The sequence below is a fragment of the Sus scrofa genome, chromosome 9 (genome assembly GCF_054392235.1).
Source record: "Sus scrofa isolate SSC_HxYL_T2T_F1_AM1 chromosome 9, Sscrofa_HxYL_maternal_Yorkshire_Landrace_v2.0, whole genome shotgun sequence".
Classification (NCBI taxonomy): Eukaryota; Metazoa; Chordata; class Mammalia; order Artiodactyla; family Suidae; genus Sus; species Sus scrofa.
Window position 1 is genome coordinate 41,179,754 of NC_139391.1, and position 23,173 is coordinate 41,202,926.

Consider the following 23,173-nt stretch of genomic DNA (forward strand, 5'->3'; position numbering starts at 1 on the left):
GCCACGGAGGCTGGAGGGCAGACAGCGCAGTCCCCTCCTCCCCTGCCCCGTCCAGTCACCCTGCTGAGCCGGGCTGATGGGGAAGGGCTCTGGAAGCGGCCATGTCGGAGGAGGACACGGACAGAGCAGACGAGGGGCAAGGCCTGGATTCGGTGGAAGGGGCCGGGGCACCCAAGCTGAAAGAGTAAGCGAGGTGCTGGGGGGTGCAGAGAGCACAGCGGGAGAGCCGGTGGGAAGGGAGAGAGGACGCTTCGCTGGGAGACCCTGAAGCCCTTCCTGATTCCAGAGCCTGGGAGCCGCCGTCAGTCTCTGAGCAGAGGGAGGACAGGGTGGGGGTGGGGGGGACGCCACCAGAAGGGACCTCGCATTCCAAAGACCCCTCAGCTGCCTGTAGGTGATGAGAGCGGTGGTGGAGAGGAGGGTCCTGCCTGGGGCGGGGCTCGGAGTCTGGCGGAGCTGGGTGGGGTCTTGATCTCGCCTCTGAGCCCAGCCTTCCTATCTGTAATGTGCGTGGTTGAGGGCATGAGATGAGGTCACATGTGTCACCGGCTGGCGCTGGGACTTCCTTTACTTTGCTTCTCCTCCATAGTCTGGTCCTGTCCTTTCTCACCATTATTCTGTGCACCCACTCGCTGCTCTTCATCCAGACAAGAGCCTCCCCTCCAACCTTATCATCCCTTGATCCAGCCCGTTCCTCCCCAGGGACACTCCTGGGCCCCAGAGATGGCGCCACCGATTGGCTGTCCCCAGAGATGCAGATGGGCCTGGTTGTCCGGCCCCAGGAGGCCTCGTGCCAAAGGAGCCACCCCTCACGGGGGCTTCCCCTGGCTGTGAGGCCAAGAAACCAGGAGGCACAGGGAGCCTTGGCCAGTTGTATCAATATGAGTTCTAAGTGCAGCACAGAAGACCAAAGAGGCTTCTGTGACATCTCAGAAAGCAGGCAGACTCTGGGAGCCAGCAGTGTCTGTACCCTGTTCCTGGCACCCATGTCATCTCAAACAGCAGTCACCACCCTGGGTTCCCTCAGTGACCAGTGGAAAATACCTTGGGCTGCAAAGGTGTCCTAGGAGCATGAAGGAGACCCAGAGGCTGTCCCTCCAAAGCTGACCTGGGGGATGGAGCTCCAGAAAAGGATGCCTGCGAGAGGCAGGGAGTGGAGAGAGGGCCACCAGCAGGCAGAGCACCATGGGGGCCACAGGGTGCCCTTAAAGCATGAGGGCATCTCTGGTCCTCCTTTCTAGACCATTCCTGCCCTGCCGCTGCCGCGCCCCCACCCATGGAACACGGCTCCTGACTTGTCCAGACCTCCAGTGTGTGGCTGCAGCACTCCAGACCTGTGTTCCTGGCCCTACAGCCAGTCCTGCTACTGGGCTCACAGCCCCCTTTCCACACCACCCCTCTTCCTGCTGGCACCCCCAGTTCCTCCACCCACCACAGCCTGTTGAGGTCCTTCCTAGCCTTCAGAATCCAACTTGCCTTCAGAATCCAATCAGAGGAGGTGGCAATCCCCACCTCCTCTGATTGCCCAGGTGGAGATGGTCATTCTGTGCCAACGCCCCCTGCGGGGAGACTCTGGGCTCGGTGTCTGCGCATCACTGCGTTTGCTGATGCCTGCCTCCTACCCAGTCCTCCCTCTGCACTCCTCCGTACCTGCTGGATGGGATACAGGCAGCAGCGTCAGGGACAGGAGCAGTTGCCAGGCTGGGCTGAGATGTTGAGGGGAGCCCTGGAAGGCTGCATAGTGGAAAGACCACAGGCTTGGAAGCTGGACCATCCACTTGCTTTGTGGCCTTAGGTTTCTGAAACTTCCTACGACTCAGCTGCATCGCCTAACAGCGATCATGCTTATCTCACTGGCTTGTGGTCATAATTGAATTAGAGGTCCTGCGGTCACTGAGCAAGGCAGTTAAAAGCACTCAACAACACATGATTTTCTTACAGTTTCTCCCAAGTCAGAGGAATTTTTCTCTGTTGGAAGGGGGCACGACAACCCAGGCTTCTGGAGCCTTTGGGCGAGGATGCCTTTGGGAGTGGCCAGCGATTTTTCTTTGCCAGCACATCCAGGGGAGGAAGGGGCAGTTCTCCTTCACTGCCTGGTATGGCTTGTGTCCCTGAGGCCTCTTGGAACACACCTAAAGTAGTGTCAGGTCAGCCGAAAGACAGGGGCAGCTGTGAGGTCCCAAGAGCCAGACAGGGGGTTCAATGTTAGCAAAGTCGGGCAGCCGTGTGTGCATCCACCAGCAGAGGGTAGGATCCTGGGCTGATGTTCAGATGGGTGGAGGCAGCAGGAGGGCACAGCCTACACAGAGAGGACACATGGATGATGACAGCAATAGCCTGGAGGGCAGGGGTGTGGTTGGGAGAAGAGAGTTTGGACTTGAGGCTGAGAATTGCCAGGGCAGGTCCCTGCTGCTGGCTTTTGGACCCTGGAGTTCAGAGCAGCACCTGCTGTGCGGAGAACTAGACCACAGAACATGCCTCCTCCAGGCAGGTTCCTCCCGCTCTTGCCCACTTCATCCTTTCCCTGACCTGGATCACTCTGTCCTTTCCCTGCCATGGATGCGGGACAGAGCCTGGCCCCTGCGGACCACTCTCCTGGGGCCAGCAGGACAGTGTTTGTAGCTGGACGGGAAACCCCAGAAGGTGTACGCGCTGTAGCTTTTTTCCTGCAACGTCCCCCTTCCTCCATCCCCCAGGTGGTACTCCCTCCCTCTGCCTGCCTGCCTGGCTTCATCCGAAGCACCTGACTCCCACTGCCCCTGAAGTTCTGGGGAGGCTGCCTCCCTCTCTCCGGCCTCACGCCCACCCCCAGGTGTCAGGATGAAGATGGAGGAACGTACCTACAAGGGCAAGACACGCAGCATTTCCTACAGACATAGAGCTGCATGGCTCCACTGTGTAAAAGGCCATTCCAGATGCCCTTCAGGCTGGGGGTCCTGCCCAGCGGCTCTCACCCTGCTTCATTTGCCAAGCAGCAGAGCTGGGACTAGAGAGGGAGTGGGGAGCTGTTCCTACCAGGCGGCCCCTTCTCCCTGACCCACCAACCCCACAAAGCCAGTGGAGGTCTCTCTCTGCAAAGATGGTGGGGCCTCTCCCCACCAGCTCCCTGCTTCTCTGGACCCCCCAGAACCAGAGCCAGGGCCACTTGGTTGGCAGGAGAGAAACTTCAGGCACATGGATGGCCCAGATTCTGACCTCCCTCTACCAAAACTGGACTAAACACTGCTCTCCTAATCTGCACCCCACCCCGCCTGGAACACATTCCTTGTTCTGGAGCCCAAATGGCCATCGAGCTATTCACCATCACCCCAATGGCGGCCTCCTAAAAGCCTGGTCCCGCATGCTTTTTCTTCTCTCTTTACATTTTTTTTTTTCTTTTTAAGGCCGCATCTCAGCATATGGAAGTTCCCAGCCTAGGGGCTGAATCAGAACTACAGCTGCCGGCCTACTCTACAGCCACAGCCACAGCCACAGCCATGCCAAATCCGAGCCACGCCAGATCCGAGCCGCATCTGCAACCTACACCACAGCTCACAGTAACGCCTGATCCTTAACCCACTGAGCAAGGCCAGGAACCGAAGCCGCATCCTCATGGAGACTAGTCAGGTTCGTTGCCACTGAGCCACAACAGGAGCTTTGATAGCTATGATGTGGTTGCTGGGTTCATACCCGACATCCACGGGATTGTGAACTCTGCAAAGGCAGGGACGTTGTCCGCCTTCTTCACTGTTCACTCCCAGCACCTCGCTCAGGGTCTGCAGCCCACCAGTTGCTCCCTGAATATTCCCGGAGTAAGGCAGTGCTGGCAGGTGGACAGGGGAAGTGATGCAGCATCCCCCGCACTGCTGCCTCTGCCATTCCAGGACACCTCCCCAGCCTGTGGCCAGCCAGGACCTCCCCAGAACCCACTGGGGGAAGAATAAGGGCCTGAAGTTCATAAGACTCGCAGCCACAAGGGGACATCTGAGAGCACCCGCTGTGCTGGACCCGGAAGGCTAACTCCTTAAAGGGTGCTTCTTGGCTGTGCTCCGGGGCAGGGGTTGGGGGGGGGGGGCACAGGCTCCACCTTCTATAAAGGCAGATCAGTGATCCTTTGATTAAAAGGTATCCTACAATACAGGCTCCAAGGCAGAGGCACAGAGAAAGGCAGAGGAGAGAGAAAATCAGAGGGCCCGCCCAGCCTCCAGCTCCTTTAGGCCTTGTTGTCAGGGCAAAGGGGCCACTCTCGGGGCCTCTTGGGAGGGAGCCAGAGCCTTCTGCCTCATGTTCCCAGGTCCCACAGCATCCTTTACCTGAAGCACTGAGGGGGGAGAGGGGGGAGCCCAACCCTCCCCTGCCCACTCCAGCTGTCACTCTGCTGTCTGGCAGAAAGACGAGGCTTCATGACAGCTGTGGGCAACTTTCCCCACCCGCCTCCCGCCCCTGCCTGCCCTCTTCCCCTCTCCCCTGTCAGCGCTCGCTCCTCCCAATCGGCTCCCCCAGCTGCCTGCCCCCCTCCCTCCCTCCCTCTCTTCCATGCTTCCTTCCTCCCTCCCTCCTTCCCTTCCTTCCTTTTATCCAATTCCCACCGCTACTAAACCTGTTTGACTTCCTAAGATTTCTAACGACAACGTGAGCTCCTAAGTGCCCATCCAGTTCAAGATCATTCACAGACTGAGCCATGTGAGTGTGTGTGTGTGTGTGTGTGTGTGTGTGTGTGTGTGTGTGTGTGTGAGACTATGGGATGGGTATCTGAGCTGAGAGGTCCTTGGGGGTTCCGGCCTCCCTGGGGGGTTCGATGGCTTCCCCTGGAGGGGGGTCACTGGGGGACGGATCCCTGCCCCTACCCTGAGCGAGATGAGGACGCTGTTTGCTCACCTTGTGGAGTCGGGTGTTCTGGGGACAGGAGCCGCTTCCGGGACTTAGCGCTACCTTCAGGTTCAGGGAGAAGATCAAAGTCCATAATTAAGTGTTCAGGGCAAGTTAAGTGCTCCAAAGTTTGGTGCTAAAAATATTGTATTTAGCATGCAAATTATGCCCTGCCAGTTCCCCAGAGCCTGAGCCCGTGGGTGCCAGCACCTTGTTTGTTATCACTGCTGTTATTCTCAAGGCGGTAAGAATATTCCGCCTTCACCAGGTTGATTTCTATTTCACTTTCAGAAAGCCAGATTTCTGTTGTTGGGTCAGTGCCAAGTCATGGCCTGGGAAGGCTTGGAGCTGCGACGGCTCCAGAGGCCCAGCCACATCACCCAGGGCCTCCCGCCTGCCCTGGAGGAAGGGGGTCCTGATGCCAGACAGGCCAAGGGGCAGGGGGCACAGACACGGGCACAGCCACACCTTGAAGGCCACCTTTTCCATGGAGACCTCTTGGCACTGGTGGGGAGCAGGGCTGAGGACAGGGCCCGCAGAGGCGCCGGGACCTGGAGAGGAGGAAGAGGGAACTGGGGACAGCCTGGCTTCCCTCTGCAAGATCCCTGCTGCTCTGGCCATTCGGGGAGCCCTGGGTACGCCGTGGCTATGCACACTCTCCCCTGCCATCGTGGCTGGCGGCTGAAGGTCACGGCCACCCAACAGCAGTGCTGAGAGTGCTCTGATCCATCGAGAGGAGAGGCCGATGGGATGAAGGGAGAAACACACAGGCCCTGGTGGAGCATCTCTTCTCCTCCTGTCCCCAAATCCTGGCCCCTCTGATGGGGGTCAGGGCCGCCTTCGCCGGAGGCTCAGGTCCCCAGCACAGACACGGAGCTCTGGCCACAACCCACGCAGAGGACGGAGGTGACGCCACACTCTCTGCCTGAGGGGCTTTGGACGTGACTCTTGTCAAAGTTTTATTAGGTTGGAGCATGTGTAGTGATGTTACAGAGTTCGGGGCGGGGGGGGGGGCTCCCCCTGAGTGCAGCTCCCCCTCCTCCCGCAGGCAGGGCCAGGCCAGACCCAACAGTATTCAGCGGCCACTCAGCCACGGGCTCCTCTAAGGCGGAGGCGGTGGAAGGGAAAGGGGACAGGAGAGCGAAGAGGCAAAAGGAAGAGGCAAGGCTAGTGGCTTGCGGCGGAGGGTGGCAGGGGCAGCCCCTCTCAGGACCTCGGGCCCCCCCAACCCGGGCCCCAGCGTGTCAGGAGCCTGCCTTCCTCTCGGTTGGCCCAGCAGTTGCTACGAGAAGGATGCCCTGTCCGCCAGGGGGCAGCAGACGGGGCCTGGGGTGGGGCTCCTCTCCCCACAGACCCTCCTGGACTCTTGGGGCCGGGGCTTCTCTGCTCAGGGGTATGGGGTGGGGTCCGGGCCCCCTGCTGTGGATGGAAGTACAACTCCTGTCAGGCTCAGGTGCGGGGGGTTGGGGGATGCATGGGAAAGATTTTGGGGCTTGGGCTTCCCTGGGGTCCACCCGGACCTGGTATTTACATGGGTCTCCCAGGCCGGAAGTGGCTCGGTGCCTTGGCAAGAGCTCTGGCTTTTGTGGGTGGGCCTTGGGGGGCGTGAACTGTCCAACCCTCCCTACACCTGCTCCAGCACAGGCCGGTGACACTGGCCTCTGGGCCCTGACACTGTCCCCGCAACCCCAGAGCCCCAGAGCAAGGTCAGAGAAGGGGGGCTGCGTCTTTGGTGCCAAGGAAAGGGGGCCTGAAAGTGGAAGGGGCTCTGTGAGCTACCCCCAAGCCAGGGCTCCAGCCCAAGGCCTGGTGCCACGGCTGGCTCTCCAGCTCTGCCCCGGCAGCGCCGGGGTGTGGGCCAGTGAGGGTCGTGGAGCCGAGCTAACACTGCAGGGTCTGTGGGCGAAGAGAAGGCCAAGTCCACCCTGCACCCCCCTACCCCCGCCAGAGGCTCCCCGGGCCCGGGGCGGGGCCACGGGACAGGGAGGTGGGACGCAGGCTGCTGAGCAGGTGGGCAGCAGGGTCAGCAGTGTAGGATCTTCAGGAAGGCCTTGCGGAACTCGATGTTGAAGGTGGTGTAGATGATGGGGTTCACGGCGCTGTTGACGTAGCCCAGCCACGTGAAGGCGCTGTACAGGACGGGCGGGATGTTGCAGTCACAGTGTATGTTCAGGATGTGGGTGATGAAGAAGGGCAGCCAGCAGATGATGAACACGCCTGGGGGAGAGGGCGGGTCAGGCTGGCCCGGGGCGGCGGAGGGACTGTGAGGGGAGGCCCCCCCTAAGCAGGCGGTCACCTGGATCACCAGCTGCAGGCCCCGCCCAGGTACGGGGGCTGCAAAAGCGTTGCCTGGGGAGCCTAGAGCCGGGATGCTGGACCAGCCTCTGACCCCCCGTTGGCGATGCAGTCCCTGCACCCGCCTCAGTCTCATTCTCCGTGTCTGTCCAGTGAGTGTCTCTAAGGATACTCACCTCATGGGGAAAGATAATGGGCTTGAAAACAAATCCAAATGGTTAACATCCTGACACAGGTCAGCCAGTAGAAATGGAAGTAGCTACTGTACTTTCCAATCACCTTTTTTTTTTTTTTTTTTTTTGTCTTTTTAGGGCCACATCCGTGGCATATGGAAGTTCCCGGGCTAGGGGTCAAATCAGAGCTGCAGCCGCCAGCCTACACCACAGCCACAGCAACACTAGATCTGAGCTGCATCTGCAACCTACACCACTACAGCACAGCTCACAGCAACACTGGATCCTTGACCCACTAATTCAGGCCAGGGATTAAACCCTCATCCTCATGGATAGCAGTCAGGTTCGTTACCACTGAGCCACAACGGAAACTCTGATTTTATTTTTTTTTTTTCCCTTTGGCTTCATATGGAAGTTCTGGGGCAAGGGATTGAATCCAAGCCGCAGCTGTGGCAATTCTGGATCCTTTAACCCACTGCTCTGGGCTGGGGATAGAATCCGTGCCTCCACAGTGACCCGAGCCACTGCAGCTGGGTTCTTAACACAGGGCACCACAGAGGGTACTCCCCTGGCCATCTTTGAGAAGACCTTCCACAGTAGCTGGGTGGGGAGGGTTTGTTTTGTTCATGCTGTGGGAAAGGCGCAGTCTGGGCCAGAGGGAGAGCCAGACACCCACCCCGCTTAGTCCTGGCGTCCCCATGAGGTAGACAGAAAAGAGACTCAGCTCAGGTCTGTGAAATACACAAGGTCCCCCGGCTCTTAAGTGGCCAAGCCGAGATCAGAAACTCCAGTCTGTCAAGGTCCCCGGATAGCCGGGCTCTTGCTATGTCTCCCCCTCAACTTTCCCAGCCCTCAGAGACACCCTTTGCTAATCCCTGCCTGGGGAAACATACAGTCACGAGTCCGACCTCCCACCCATCACTCTGCCTAAGTCGGGACACTCTGTGTGGAGGCGCCACGTGCACAGAATGCCACAGGCACACAGGAGTCCCCGAGTGCCAGGCCCGAGACCCAGCAGCCATGGTTAAAGAAGAGCAGGACTGCAGAGCAGAGACCCCTAAGGACGGGAGCAGAAAGTCTGGTTCGAGCCCCACTCTGCCACCCCTAGCCACTTAATCACTGGTAGGTCCCCTAAGCTTCTATAAACCTGAATAGTGACACCTGTCCTTCTTATGTCACAGGACTACTGAGAGGTCAAAGGGGGTGGTGGACAGATGGGTGTCACGACTACTCTGGGTGCTCCCAGGAAGGCAGAGGGACACCTGCCCCTCCTGTCCCCACCGGCCTTACCAGGCCAGCCCTTATCTAGTTTTCTAAGAGACTTTTATTTGAAAGCCTGGCCTCACTCGCCCTCATTTAGCTCTGGGTCCCCTTTTTATTGTTCACAGCTCTGGTCCCACAGAGTCTTGGTCAAGGTGAATGAATTTCCTGATTCCTCAACAATAGTGAGATTAACAAAAACCGTGACAACACTTGTGTGTACTGTTTTGTAGTGTGTCAAATGCTTTCACCACCATTTGGCAACCAAACAACCCTGAGAAATAACCTGCTCTACTGATGGGGAGAAGAGAGAGAGAAACAACTGGCTCAGGGTCACGAGGTTCTGGAGGTCATTATGATAGAGTGGTCAAGTTTAAATCAAGTTTAAACCATGCATCCTCCTTGGTCAAGTTACACAAGCACTCCAAACCTCAGTGTCCCCATCTGTAGAATGAGCATAATTACACAATCTTCCTAATCGGGTATGTCGATGGGCTTGGCCTGTGCCTGGAAAGTGCCAGGCCCATGGTTTAAGGAGCAATGGCAGGTAATGACAGCACTGGATGGGTCCTCTCCTCAGCCAGGGCTGGCCAGAGATGGGCGGTGGCCAGCAGCCGGGGCCCACTCACCGAGAACAATGGCGAGCATCTGGGTGGCTTTCTTCTCCTTCTGCTGGGAGAGCTTCCTGCGGCTCATGGTCTTGAGGGAGGTCCGGGTTTTGCCATTGGGCATGGACTGGATCTCAAAGATCTTGGCAATCTTGGGGTGATCTTTGGCGTGTCCGTTCTTCTCTGGTCTGGCAGGGCTGTCAGGTGTGCTGTGGAGGGCATGGTGGGACGGGTCGGGGAGGGTCAGCTGGTGGTGGCTGGGCGGGATGGGGCTGTACCGGGTCCTCTCGGGTGGACTGGTGCTGGAGAGCATCTCCATCTCCAGTTCCTGGGCTCGGCGGGCAGCCTCCTGCAAAGAGGCAGAGAGCCCCAGGTAGAGCCAGGCAAGTTCTCGGCCAGCAGCCGCCTGGCCCCACCCGGCCCCACCCAGCTCTTCCCCATCCCCCTCCAGAGACTCCTGCAAACACCCCAGGGTCACTGCTATAGGGGCAAGCAGGGGGTGAGCACCGGGAAGCAGGGACTGTCTGGGTACAGGACCCAGGGCCCACAGCAGTGCCAGCCTGCTGGGTCACCCCGGCCCCCTTGGCAGAGCCACCCTCAGGCAGCCTCAGTAGCCCCACAACCATTCTGTGGGGTCTTCGATGCCAGGCACTTCACTTTTATTAGCTGAGCAGCCCATATTGAATGCCAGCTAGGTGCCAGGCACCAAGCTGGCTGCTGGGAGTAAGTTCCTGACGTTCAGTGTCTGCCTCCAGGAGCTCCTGCTCTAACTGCCTAGAGGGCACCCCTGTTCTTCCTGCCAGGCTGAAATGGGGGCTGCCAGGCTGACCTGAGGCACCTGGCCAGCACGCACAGGTGAGCAGGTGATGCAGAACTCCAGGGCCCCCACACCTTCCCTGCTGGGCTGATCTGCAGGGCCCTGGCCTCAGGCCCACAGGCCTCCCAGGTCCTTCCTCAGGCTTGCTTGTTCAGGCCATGGTGGTCTCAGCTTCTGAAAGGCAGCCTCACCGTATGCCCAGGCGCCCAGACCCCCAGTCCCTGTTTTGGCCCCTATCTCAAACAGGTCCTTGGAGTCCTGCCCTAGCAGGTGAACAGTGAATATTCAGGTGAAGGGCACGGGCCCTGATTCCTGAAGACCCCTGATGTGGCCTTGGTGTGTGGTTCTCTGTGGGTTCCTGGCCCATCCTCTGCTCACCTGGAGGATGAGACGCCTGCTGCTCAGCCTTGGGGCTACTGTTACTGGCCAAAGCCTGGGGTCTGCTGTGATTCTGCACCTCTGGGCTCTACTTCCAGGCTTCACTTTACTGTGAGCCCCACAGCTGCTCCCTCCTCCCCCAGAGCCCAGCTTCCAATCCCAGAACCTGCCTGTCTGTAAGGCAGCGTAGGCAAGTGGAAAGAACACGAGCACGGATTGCAGAGAGTCACTTCTATCTGGGCTCAGCTATCCTCTCACTCACTGTTTAGCCCTGGGTGAGTTTCCTAATCCCTCTGAGCCTCTGTTTCCTCTTCTGGCAACTGAAGATCGATAAGATCACTAAGATTTACCTCTCAGGGTCACTGTGAGGATTTGATGAGATAATGGGAAGATGGGAGGTGTCCAATTAATAGTCATAGCCATCATTATGATTTTTATTGTTATTATGGCCAAGTCCTTGCCCCCAGCCATTGCTTTGTGCCAGGGGTAGCTCTCTGTGCCTAGCAGAATTGTGCCTTGCTCCACACCTGCTTAGGAGTGTGCACAGTGAGCCTGATCTCAGCTGAGGGAAAGGGGGGGATCCCAGGAGGTGCTTATTCCCTGACCAGCTGTGACGTCTCAGAATCACCCGGGTTTCCCTGGAGGAGAAAGCCAGGCTCTGGGTCCCTAACCTGCACTTACCACTCTCCGCCTGTTCACTGGGAAACTCCCATTAGACTTCATGATAACGGTGCAGAGTTTCATGTCCTCGGGGTGCGTGCAGTTGCCCTGTGGAGTGATCCAGCACATGGGTCATGACAGGGACGTGGATGGGGAGGGAAACCAAATGTGGGGTGGCCAGGCTGGGCACAGGAGCTAAGAGAAGGGACGAGATTAGGAGGGTGGGGGCCTGAGGAGGCAATTAAGGCAAGGGTGAAGGTCAGTACCCTGATGAGAACCTGGGGGCAGGACAAAGGACAACAGAGGCCTGGCTTTTATGTGGAACATGCTAAGGCTCTGGCACCCTGCTAGGCACATGCAATCCCTCTCACACCGAATCCTCAAGACCACCCTGCGGGATTAGTATTTTGATTCATGTTTAACAGATGAGGAAACTGAGGCTCAGAGAAGTTAAGCAACTTGCCCAAGGTCACACAGCAAAAAAAGTGGCAGAGCCAGGATTTAAACCTGATGTGTCCAAGCCTAAAGCTCTTGTTCCTTCTGTACCCACACACCGCCTTCTTCGGGCAGGGCTGGGTCGAGGGGAGAAGGCATAAGACACAAGTATAGAGATGGGAGGAAGGCAGAGGAGGGACGGAAGAGAGAGCAGGTAAGGAAGAAAGAGGAGTGAACAGAAGAGGACAGGGCATGGGGGATAACGGAGACAGGATAGAGGCATCAAAAGGACAGAAAGGGAGATAGAAGAGGCAGGTGAGGAAAGGAGAAGGAAGGAAAGCGATGGAGAGGAGCCAAGAGGGCGCCGAGTGCTTTTGTGTTCAAAGACCTCCATGCAAAGACCTCTCCTCCCAGATCTTTGCCCTCCTCCCCACCTCCTGCTCCTGGACATTCAAGCCCCCTGCTGAGGTCCAAGCCTTGAAAATCTACCCACACCCAGCTCTTGGGAACTCCTCTGGTCTGGACCCCCAGGACCCCACTGAGCATAGAGAACCCCCAGGTCACAGTTAGGAGGGGACAGGGCGGGGTTGGGGGGGCGTGGATCTTGGGACCTTGAGTGGGGCCTTCAGGTTGGCCCTGAAAGCCCGGCTGCTGCGCTTGGTGTTGACCCGCTTGCGCCGCCTGCGGAGAACGATGTAGATCTTGATGTAGACCAGCAGGGTGACGATGAAGGGCACGTAGAAGGAGACGATGGAGGAGTAGACCACGAACGCGGGGTTGGCGATGATGCACTCGTTCTGGTCTGCGGGGAGGAGAGCCCCCGGGGGGTGGGGGAGGGTTGTCAGCCCCTTTCTGGCCGCCGAGGAGCAATGTTAGAGAATATGACTAGACTCCTAAGGTGGCCTGGAAACGGTAGATGTAAGTAAATGCACAGCATAAATCAGAGTATTAAAAACAACTGTACCAGCTATAATGGAAAAAGTAAAAATCACTATTTAAAAAAAAAAAACAAAAATCAACGGTGAGCAGAAAGCTGTGGTGGCTGCTTCCAAGTGTTTCCAGTAACACGCCCTTGGTACTACACTGTAAGTTTTGTCATCTATAAGTACACAAGGGGAGCCACAGTTTTCAGGAAAAAATGGCAGAAGAAAATTATTTAAAAAGAGCAAACCATTGTTTTAGCCTTTCCTGTGTATTGGGGGGAGGAGGTCTGACACGCTTCAATTTTAGGGATAAGATGACTTGGTCCTGTTTGCTGGATTCCCCTATGTTCCAATGTCTTTCCAAATTCCTTTCCAGATCTAGTAGATGTCTACCCCTTTCCCAGGACCTTCCCAGATTAATCCAAGCATATTTAGCCCTATTCCTGTTTCTTGGAATTCCCAGGACACTTAGATTTTAAACCACATGCTTTCAAGGCTTTCTTGTGTCCCATCCAGTAATGACCTCCAGAGGCACATCTGGGTCATCACTCCTCCCTGATGAGGGTAAGCTCCACCCCCACACAGGGGGCTCTATGCCTCCTGTCTGAGCTGCCCCTGACTGCCTCCCAAAGGGCGGGCCACAGTGGCCTAGCCTCCTGCTTGTCTCTGCCTGCCTGCTCAAATGACTCAGGCCTGGCCTGGGTTTGGCCAGTCCTGGGGCTGCAGCCTCATTATACAAACACCATTGCAAGGGTGATGGAGGCCCAGCCTCCCCCGTGTGTGCATACACACATAAGTACACACATATTTTGCAAGGCTGTCTGGTCTGCTTCACATTAATAAGCAAGGTTGAAAATAACCAGGCATCCTCCTGGATCATTATCCCCACGCCTCACCCATTTCCACTGTGTTCCAGGCCATTGTTCCTCTCTGACCTTACCAAGCACAACCGAGTACAGTACCAAGCACAGTCAGGCTTGGCTAGAAGACCCAGCCTGGCCTCAGTCCAGAGTGGCAAACAAGCCCCAGCTGGGCCTCCACCAGTGTCCACACCAGGATTCAGCTCCTTTAGGGTCCTTTAGGGTCCTGCACAGGAGCCGGGGCCAGCTGGGCCCCAGGCAGACGGAGGTAGGACTCACCTGTGTTGTTGAGTCCAAAAAGCAGCGGGCAGGAGATGGTGAAAGACAGGACCCAGACGATGGCGATCATGACGGTGACTCGGCGCTTGGAGCTGTAGCGTGTGTTGTAGAGCATGGGCATGGCCACAGCTGTGTACCTGCAAGGGCGCAGGGTGGGCACCCTGAATCTGGGGTGTGGACCCAGGGACCCCTCACTCCACAACATGCACACAACGGAGATGCTCCGCTTTGGGGGGATGGACAGTTGGTCCACCTCCTGCCTGCTCTCCATCAGCCCTCTCTCCTGTCCCCGACTCGGACGGGGAGGACCATTGGTGATGCTCAATCATGTGCTTAATGACTGACCAGCTACCATTCAATCTTGGACCGCATCTACTACTCCAGACTCCCTGCTCAGATTTCAGGCTTTTTGAGGGACCATGGCCCAGGTCTTTGCACCTTTGAAACTGTACACTGCACTGCACCTGTGTTGGGCCCATGGAGGGTGGAAGTGTTTGTGGGTAGATTGGTAGCCAGGGCCCTCAAAGCAAAGGTTAGGTCTCATTCAGAAGAAAATAATGTCAATGGGAATTATTTATGATGCCCCACATGGCTCTCCCCAGCCCTTCTCAGACATTAGTTCCATGCATCTTCCAAGAATCCTGCAAGAAGAGTGGGGCCAGGACCTCTGGGAGTCCCTGTAGCCTGTGCATGCAAATTAGCAAAAGGCTCCAAAGATACAGCTAAGCAAGGTAAGCACAACCTGGGCCCCGGTGGCCATGGGCCCTGTGCTGGACGTAAAACACACAACCAGAAGCTAGAGCTGCATGTGCACAAGTGGCATCATTTTTGGTTTCTAGACAATGAAACTAGGGTTCTGAGACCTTTCACAATACACCTTGGTCACATAAGAGGTGACAGAGCTAGGGCTTTATTCTTTTTTTTTTTTTTTTTTTTTTTTGCTTTTTTAGGGCTGTACCCACAGCATATGGAAGTTCCCAGGCTAGGGGTTGAATCAGAGCTATAGCTGCTGGCCTACACTACAGCTACAGCAATGCCAGATCCGAGCCTCATCTGTGACCTACACCACAGGGATCAAACCCGTATACTCACGGCTGTTTGTCGGATTCATTTCCACCGCACCACAGTGGGAACTCCACATGCTTTCTTCTGTATACTAGTCCCTGTCTAGATGGTTTTGGTAGCATCCCTGCCCATAAACAGCCTCTGGGGGCAAGGGGGCGGTCTGTCCTCTCCCCGTCAGACACATATGAACCCCCCCCACCCCGATATGCATACATGCATACATGTACACACAAACACGTGGACTTGCAAGCACAGCCAGCCTTGGAGCATCATGGACAGAGCCTGATCCTGAGGAGTGGTGGGGCAGCTTAAGAGGCAAATGGTCTGGGTCCCCTCTCCCGCCCTGGGCTCACCTGTCGATGCTGATGGCACACAGGTTCAGGATGCTCGCTGTACACATCATGACGTCCAGAGTGACAAAGATGTCACAGTGAATCCTGCTGAATTTCCACTCGCCCACCACCTGGGGACAAAGCAACATAATGGGTGGACAGCAGAGATTAGGCACTGTCTCTCGGTCTCCTGAGGCAGATCGGCCCCCAGGCTCGCTGGGGGTCTTATGGGACGCCCGCTGGGGAAGAAGAGGGCCAGCAGTTGGGGGTTGTGCCTGGAGTGACTGAGGCTCTTGCCCCAGTCCCCTCCCCTTCTAGACACAGAAGGCCACTTTGTACCAAGAAGTTTGCTGGAAGAAACATGACCACTTACACGAGTGCCTCAGCTTGGAATATTCATCTGTAAAACCCTGGTGTGAACAGCTTGTGATTCTCATGTTACCAGTGAGGAAACTGAGCCACAGGAAAGTGCATGACTTTCAGCTCGGCTTCTGGCCCTGCCCTGGCCCAGGTTTGGGCAGAAGCACCCCCTCAGTGCCCAGCATGGTGCGTGGCACAGAGTCAGGGCCCGGTAAGACTTTGTTAAGAACTACGGTGAAGACAGTGACTCTGAAACAGTGAAGACATTTCTGCTTCTTCTTACATCTGAAGAATGAAAGGACGGCCTGGAAGAGCTTCAGGAAGAGCTGAACGGGCTGGGGAAGGTGTGTAATGGTATATACGTGCAGTGTAAAGAAGGAGTCCAGCTCCTGACAGGAGTGTTTTTCACCTCTCCCTCGCCCACCCCCCCACCCAAAACACACTCATACTCCCCACGCACACACCCACCCCTCCCGTTTACACACACAAGCATGCACGCACGCACACAGCAGGCTGGCCCTGCGGCTGTGGTTTGGAACAGACCCCATCTCTGAGGACAGAGTCAGGATGAGGAGATGCGACTTGGGCTACAACCTATTGGAGAGAAGAGGAGCAGGAAAGCTCCATCCTGTGACCAGAGCAGAGCAGTCCCCGCTCTGCAGGGCACAGCGGGGCAGCGGGGCTAATTATAACATTCATTCTCGGTGCTTCCCTCTTTGCTGCTCTCAGGCATAAAACCAACTGTTGGCGTTTAAATGCAGAGATGGGCATCGCACGGAGGAAATAGCAGCTTTTCCTAGAAGATGAGAAGCCTCTCATGTGGCACTGTCTTCTCTGCAGCTCACATAGAGCGTGGGTTTCCAAGCTCTGGCCAGGCGGGCAGGCAGGAGCTGGATGTCCAGGGGGCACAGAGGTTGAGGGGGGGGAGAAGGGGCTTCCCTGGCATCAACGGACTCTACCTTTAGGGCACCACCTGCTCTGTGCCACACCTTGATGCCCTCCTGGGACTACAATGTCCCAGCTGTTTTCATGCCCCTGGGGATCTAGGTCTGAGCTACCGGGCAATCTTCTTCATCCTCCCTGCCTTCCTTCTTTCTTCCATACACTTATTGGGCAATGTACTGTGTCCGGCTCTGTCCTAGACTCTGGGCACAGTGGTGACAATCCTGACACAGTCTTTAGAGAGCTCTCAATCCCACCCCCCACAAAGCCTTCTGGAATGGAGCTCAGAAGAAGGAGGTCTTCCTCTGAGGTCCCAGGAGAAACTGCTCTGGAATGCAGTTGGGGGCCGTTGAATCAAAGGCACACGAAAGTACGCTGGTGGCCAGCAGTGATAGAGCATCGACTGTGGCACGTGCTTTACCTCACTTATTGTTCCGTGCAAGAGAGGGTGGCTTATGCCCCTCGCGGGGTGGGGGGATGAAGCTCAGAGGGTGCACCCAGCTGGCATGCAGCAGGGCTGGAGTTTGCAGCAAGTTCTTGGGGCTGGACATCCTATGATGTCTCCCGCGCTGCCTTGGAAGGGACCGTGTAGCTTGTCGAAAGAGGAGATGCTTATGTGAAACACACAGAGGGATAGGAGCAACTGTAACTGCAGGAGAGACGAACTTGGGGTCGGGGAGGAAAAAGGACTTGCCCAAGATCACCTGGTGATTTAGTAGCAGAGGGAGGACCAGCCCCCAGGTTTGCTGGTCCCCCCTCCTCCCGACAGTGCTGTTTCCTCCACACCTTTGGACACCCTTCACCAGCATTCTCGCTCACCTGAGACTGAGACCTGCAGGACGGGCCTCCAGCTGGCTTGGCTAAACCCTGACATTAACTAGCACACACGAAGCATTTACTGTGTGTCTCACACACACGGTTCTAAACGCTTCACACTCATTTCTGTCTTTTTTTTTTTTGCCATTTCTTGGGCCGCTCCTGCGGCATATGGAGGTTCCCAGGCTAGGGGTCTAATCGGAGCTGTAGCCGCTGGCCTACACCACAGCCACAGCAACGCCACATCCAAGCCGAGTCTGCAACCTACACCACAGCTCATGGCAATGCCAGATCCTTAACCCACTGATCAAGGCCAGGGATCGAACTGACAACCTCATGGTTCCTAGTCGGATTCATTAACCACTGTGCCACGACGGGAACTCCTTCACACTCATTTCTATGGAATGTGACAGCAGACCTCGGAGGACACCGCTCCCCAAAACCTCAAGCCAGGTACCTCCCACCCCCCAAGAGTCCCCTACTCCAGGGCTTTGCACACTTTTTCTCTGCCTGGAGTACAAGCGCCTTGCTCCCTCTCCTGGATAATTCCAGGGCCTTGGACTCCAGCCCCAGGGTTGGGCAGGATGCAGATGTGCTCCTACACGTTGACTGAGTAAATAACTGCGAGCTTAGTGGGCTCACTTTCTCAATCACATCTGCTCCTCTGGAAAGTGGACCCCGGAAACCCTCCGCTCAGAGCGCTGTGAGGCTGAAATGGTCCAGGCAGACAGGTGGGCCCTGGCTCTCTTCTCTCACCATCCCCAGATAGAAAATGGTAGAGTCAGGAATTGAAGCCAGTCCTCTCACTCCAAAACCAATGTGCTTTCCACATGCTGAGCAGGATCAGTGATGCACAGCCGGTCCACCTAGCCGGGTGCCAACGTGGCAGGCTATCAGAGGCATCTAACATCACTAGAAATGGAGCAGGATGGAAAATTCTGGACAACAAGGGTGTCTCTTAGAGAGGGTACAGTGTATAGTTGAGAGGATGCTTTAACAGGAGGTTGGGATGGAGTGGGACTCCGCTTGGGACAGTCTCTAGGGACAATAAGTAGCGGAGACCATGTTGAGGGCGGGGCCCACTGTCCAGCTCTCGTTTTGATGGGAGAGTTTGAACACTGCCCGCCGAGATGCTCTTCTCCACCCTCTCCTAAAACTCTGAGCTTCACCTTTAAATGATATGAATGGGTATGTTTAACCCATCTGCGTGAAGGACCTCCAGGTTCCCGGAGTCCTCGTGTGCAGATTTTGCCCTCCCTTAGAGCGTCTGGGAAGTCCCAGAACCTGTGCCCAGAGCCCTGGGCAGAGCATGCCTCTCCCTGGCACCCTCTTTGCCTGGGCACAGGGCGGGGCCTTCGATGTGCAGCGGCAAGGCTGTCTCCTGCCATCTTCATCTTCGTTGTCATGGCTACTTTCACACAGTGCTTGCTCTGTGCCTGCTGCCATGCTAAGTGCTTTTCATATCTCAGCTCATGTGATTCTCAAACAACACTATGACGTAAGCATCGTGATCCTCTCCGTGTCAGAGAGAGGTTGTTGGCTTGGCCGCTGTCATTTCTGCCAGATGGGCTGAGGCCTGGGAACCTCCTTTATGAGGGAGCAGGAGGGGAATGGGCCCAAGAATCAATTCCCTGGGGATCGGCCATCAAACAGCACACAGGATGAACAGAGCCTAGGGGTCCCTACAAACGTGTGGTCATGGAGGAACTGGACCCCTGGCTGGCGGTACCTGCATGTTTTTAGGTTGTATTATATCTATTGTTTGGTTCTTGTTGATTCTCTCTTAAAATTCTGGTCATCTTGAAAGTTCCAGCCTGGCTGGACTAAAGGAAACCAAGGGAGTGATGGCCCAGAGCTCCCTGTGGGCCAGCGTGGTAGTGACAACAGGTGGCCCAGGAGTCTCTGGGGACGTGGAGGCAGGGAAACCACCCCCTCCTGCCATCTCTGCATCTTCTCCCAGAGGCTTCTTCTCCGCTCAAACTACGAACGTTCCGTGTTCTCTTTGAAAGGTGGCAGCCCTTTCCTCCTAGGCAGGGGCTTCCCTCCATGGCACAGGTACACCCCCTCTTGTTCAAGGCAGGGAGGTAATGGCGCAGAGATCTCAGTGACCCTGGCGTTGGCTCTTCTCGGAATGCCCGGTCAGCCTCCTCTGCACCCAGACTCCCAGGACCCCGGGCAGCAAAAAGGACAGGATCCAGCCTGTGCCCACCCCAGTCCCCCAGACCCTCCCTCCTCTGCCTGCCAGCTCAGCAAACTGTCCTCCTGCACATGAATCCCCAGTTCAGGGTTCCTCCCTTTGCCGTGTGATCGGGGTGAAGACGGGCAAGTTCTCAAAGCTTCTGCTTTCTCTTCCTTAAAGTGAGAAGATTGGTATCGACTCAGGATCACTCAGTGTATTTGCTGAGTGTGTGTCTGTGACGCACCTGTGGCCCCCCTCGGGGGCTGCCTACTCACTATTCTGGGCACAGAGCTGGGCTCTGTTCTCAGCCAAGCAATGGGTCACCATGGGGTCCCTCCTGAGGAGAGGGGGGCACAGCAGGGTTCACAGCAGCCTGTGGTGAACAGCGGCCAGAGGTCCCAGACGCAGGCTAGGACACACAGCGGGGAGGAGAGCCTGGGGCGGCAGCCCCTGTTTGGAAGTGGGGAGAGGGGTGAAGTTGTCAGGCCTGGGAGCCCAAGGCTCTCCCTTTCTTGGGGATCCTCATCTATGACCCCCCTTTTCAACATGACCTCGTGAACCAATGCTGGGGCCTGAGTTCCAGCCACTGCGGGAGGCTGGAGAAGTCACCCAACTCCCTGACGCTCTGGCTCCCCATCATAAGCTGCTGCGAGGACGCAGTGGGAGGATGCTGTGGGTCACGGACACACCAGGCCCGGCCCTCAGGAGGCACCCCGTACCCGGTAGCTGGGATCTACCCATTTTATAAGACCGAGGCCAAGGTTCCAAAGAGACCGCCGGAGAAGGCGCACTCTCGGTAGGAATCACTGAGGAGCCCAGACCCTCCTGGGGAGGGCGGTGGAGCAGGTGGGGGCCCAGACCTACCTCCAGGTAGACCACCCAGGGCATGACGAGCGTGGCCACCAGGAGGTCGGCCACGGCGAGGCTGACGATCAGGTAGTTGGTGGTGGTCTGCAGCGCCTTCTCGCGGGACACGGCCATGCACACCAGCACGTTGCCGAAGACGATGATGAAGATGAGCAGGGTGAGCAGCATGGCATAGTAGTTGTAGTGGGGCCTGTCGGCCTTCCCTTCGGACCCGTTGAAGGGCCGGCTCCAGTTCCGGCTCTCCAGATCGTCATCGTACCAGGACAGGTTCAGTGGATCCATTGGGGCAGCGGGGCCACGGGGTGGCCAGGCTCTGGGCAGGAGACACGGACACAGGAAGTGAGCAGGAGGACCTTGCAAAGCATGCTGCCTGGCACAGAGGGCTCCGGGGCTAAGACCCACCCCTGCTGGTAAAAGAGAATTTGCCAGCCTCAGGATTTGAACTTTTGCATCCCCAAAATTGTCTTGGAGTTCCTGTGGTGGCGTAGAAGAAATGAATCTGACTAGGAACCATGAGGTTGCGGGTTCGATCCCTGGCCTCACTCAGTGGGTTAAGGATCCGGTGTTGCCGTGAGCTGTGGTGTAGGTCACAGATGTGGCTTGGATCTGGCATTGCTCTGGCTGTGGTGCAGGCCGGCAGCTACAGCTCCCACTTGACCCCTAGCCTGGGAACCTCCACATGTGCGACCCTAAAAAACAAAACAAGCAAACAAAAAAAGACAAAAAAATAAATCTTAAAACGTTGGAGCCAGCAACACTTTTCTGCTAACGAGTTCTTTCAGGTAAAACAAATGAGAAAGCACAAATTTTTTTTAAGTGTAATTAAATAAATGAACTTGAAAAGAGCTGATCATTCATTCATCCATTTACTCAACAGATAACTTCTTAAGCACATCCCAGGCCCTACACACTTAAGACAAAGTAGTCAGGAGTTTCACTTCTAGTGGTGAGAATAGAAATATGCAATCATTCATTCTTGATTCTGTAAATATTTATCGAACATTGTTCTGTATAATGCTAGAAACGTAGGCAGGAACAAAATAGATGCAGTTCTCCAGCTCACGTTCTAAAAGAAACAATAGCCAGTTAACCAAGCAATTAAGTCTAGGAGTCTTAGGCTCTAGGAAATCAAATGGGGAGAGAGACACACACCCGAAGTGTAGGGATTCAAAGAAGGCTTTCCTGCGGAAGCGATGTTCAACAGACACCTGAAGGATGCATAGCAATTTGTCAGGTAAAGACTGGGGAGTCAGGGGAAGGGTCCAGCCAAGGGAAGCCAGATGTGGACATGACAGAGCTGCAGAGTGGATGCCACGTCGGAGGGCTGGCAGGAGATTCGGGATAGCTGGAGCATGGAGGGCTTGGCAAGATTTGAACTGGAGGCTGCAACAGGCTCAGTCATGGAGGTTAGACTTGACCTTAAGGAAAGCAGGAGCCACGTGAGCAGATTTGCCTTTCAGCGAGAAGAGTCCAACCGCTATATAGAGAATGAAAGCGTGGTGCTAAGTGGGGTGGCAGGCCCCCAGCCGGGAGGCTGTAGGAACCCAAGAAGAGCTGATGAGGTTCTGCATTTGTGCACTGAGAGCCCTGACGAATGGGCAGCTCATCTCGGGGGAAAAGACTTCCTGAAGGAGGCATCACTGGAGATCAAGTAGAAGGAGGAGGTAGCCAGGCAACCGTGTTGGGAGAGATGTTCCAGCAGAGCACATAGCACAGTCCCAAACAGCAAATAATTCTATGTGGCTAAAAATGTAGGGCATGATGGTGAAGCTGGGGAAAATTAAACTGGAGGGCCATTCGTGGGCCAGATCAGGTCTTATAAGCTCGGAGCCGCTGGGTACAGAGGAATGAGAACACCATTGGGTTGGTGTTTTGGAAAGGTTGCTGGCTGTGCAGTGCAGAGGGGATGTTACAGGGGTGTGAAGTCATGGATACAATTCAGGTAAGAGGTGGGGGTTGTCTGAATGAAGGCGTGGGAATAAGCGTGGAGAGCAGGGTTGGGAGTCAGCAGCTAACATGAAAGTCAATTTCATGGAATCTGGCCATTGGGTAGATGCAGGGTGCGAGTGGGGCTGGAGGCAAGCAGGGAGAAAAGGAGATGAGGATGACTCCAGATTTCTGCACTGGGCTCTGCTCTGAGAGGCTTGGCGATGTTGCTCACTAAGAAAAAAAAGCAGAGGGGCTCAGAGGCAGGCTTGAGAGGCAGCGGGCATTGATGAGCTTGACAGCCTGTGTTTTGCTTGTGATTGAAACATAATGCACATATAACATGGTTGGCTCTCCTGCTAACAAAAGTGTTCCTATTTCACACAGCGGAACGAAACGATCAGTATTTCAAGCATTCCACACAAAGCCCCACGACTTCTGGGTGCTTTGTTACCCAAATGGCAATTTATGCCATTTGGTTTGAAGGTGGTACCATGTCCAGATCAGAGAGGAGGGCGCACCAGCTACAACAGGTCAGAGGGGGCCCCTGGAGAAGGTCTGCCCACCTCCACACCTTCATCCCTCTGACGCACCTGCTCTGCCAGCTCTCAGAAGATGGATGATGTCCAAGCCAGCACCACCACTCTGGAGCCCCTCAGAGAAAGAAAATGCCTAATGTCACCCATGCAACAAGGCTACCAGCTCCAAGGTTGTGAAGCACCGGGTAATATTGACCCTTCACTCTGCCAAGCCCACTGGTGCCTCTTTGCAAGTGGAACACACAGCAGGAGACCTGTATGAATGTATTGATCAGGCAACAGGGGCTGCTCCTGCCATTCATTTACTCAATCAGCATCTAATGAGCTTGCTGGGCAAGAAGCACTGCCAGGAGCCTGGAGACCTGGAGGCACACTCCCTTCCCCCACCACCCTGATGGCCCCTCTCTGCCCCTCCTCCCACATCTTTAGCTCCTCTCTGGAAAGGGCTCGAGGCATTTAATGAGGACTCGCAGCTCCTGTCTCCCTCACCCCACCCACTCCCCATGTCCAACCAGACCTCTGTTTCTGCAGCACGATCCGATCCTACGATAGTAACTTCATCTACTTGAAAGGATCTGATAGTTTGCCAAGTTTAACATATATATGCTATC

The 23,173-nt window shown here is 56.0% G+C and overlaps 1 protein-coding gene across 4 annotated transcripts in view; it reads right to left on the reverse strand.

Annotated features, from left to right (window-relative positions):
- Window positions 1-5,728: 5,728 nt before the first annotated feature.
- Window positions 5,729-23,173, reverse strand: part of DRD2 (dopamine receptor D2) — a 66,690-nt gene continuing 49,245 nt past the window's right edge. For 3 of the 4 annotated variants that reach the window (XM_021102111.2, XM_084974370.1, XM_084974371.1), the window contains exons 2-8: window positions 20,095-20,410; window positions 14,955-15,064; window positions 13,537-13,673; window positions 12,086-12,276; window positions 11,061-11,147; window positions 9,206-9,533; window positions 5,795-7,065 (exon numbers count right to left, since the gene is read on the reverse strand). In XM_021102111.2, coding sequence (XP_020957770.1) covers window positions 6,872-7,065; window positions 9,206-9,533; window positions 11,061-11,147; window positions 12,086-12,276; window positions 13,537-13,673; window positions 14,955-15,064; window positions 20,095-20,379 — 1,332 coding nt within the window. In that variant the 5' untranslated portion in view covers window positions 20,380-20,410 and the 3' untranslated portion in view covers window positions 5,795-6,871. Of the gene's footprint in view, window positions 7,066-9,205; window positions 9,534-11,060; window positions 11,148-12,085; window positions 12,277-13,536; window positions 13,674-14,954; window positions 15,065-20,094; window positions 20,411-23,173 lie in introns of those variants that run through there. The other variant, NM_001244253.1, reaches the window with a different exon arrangement.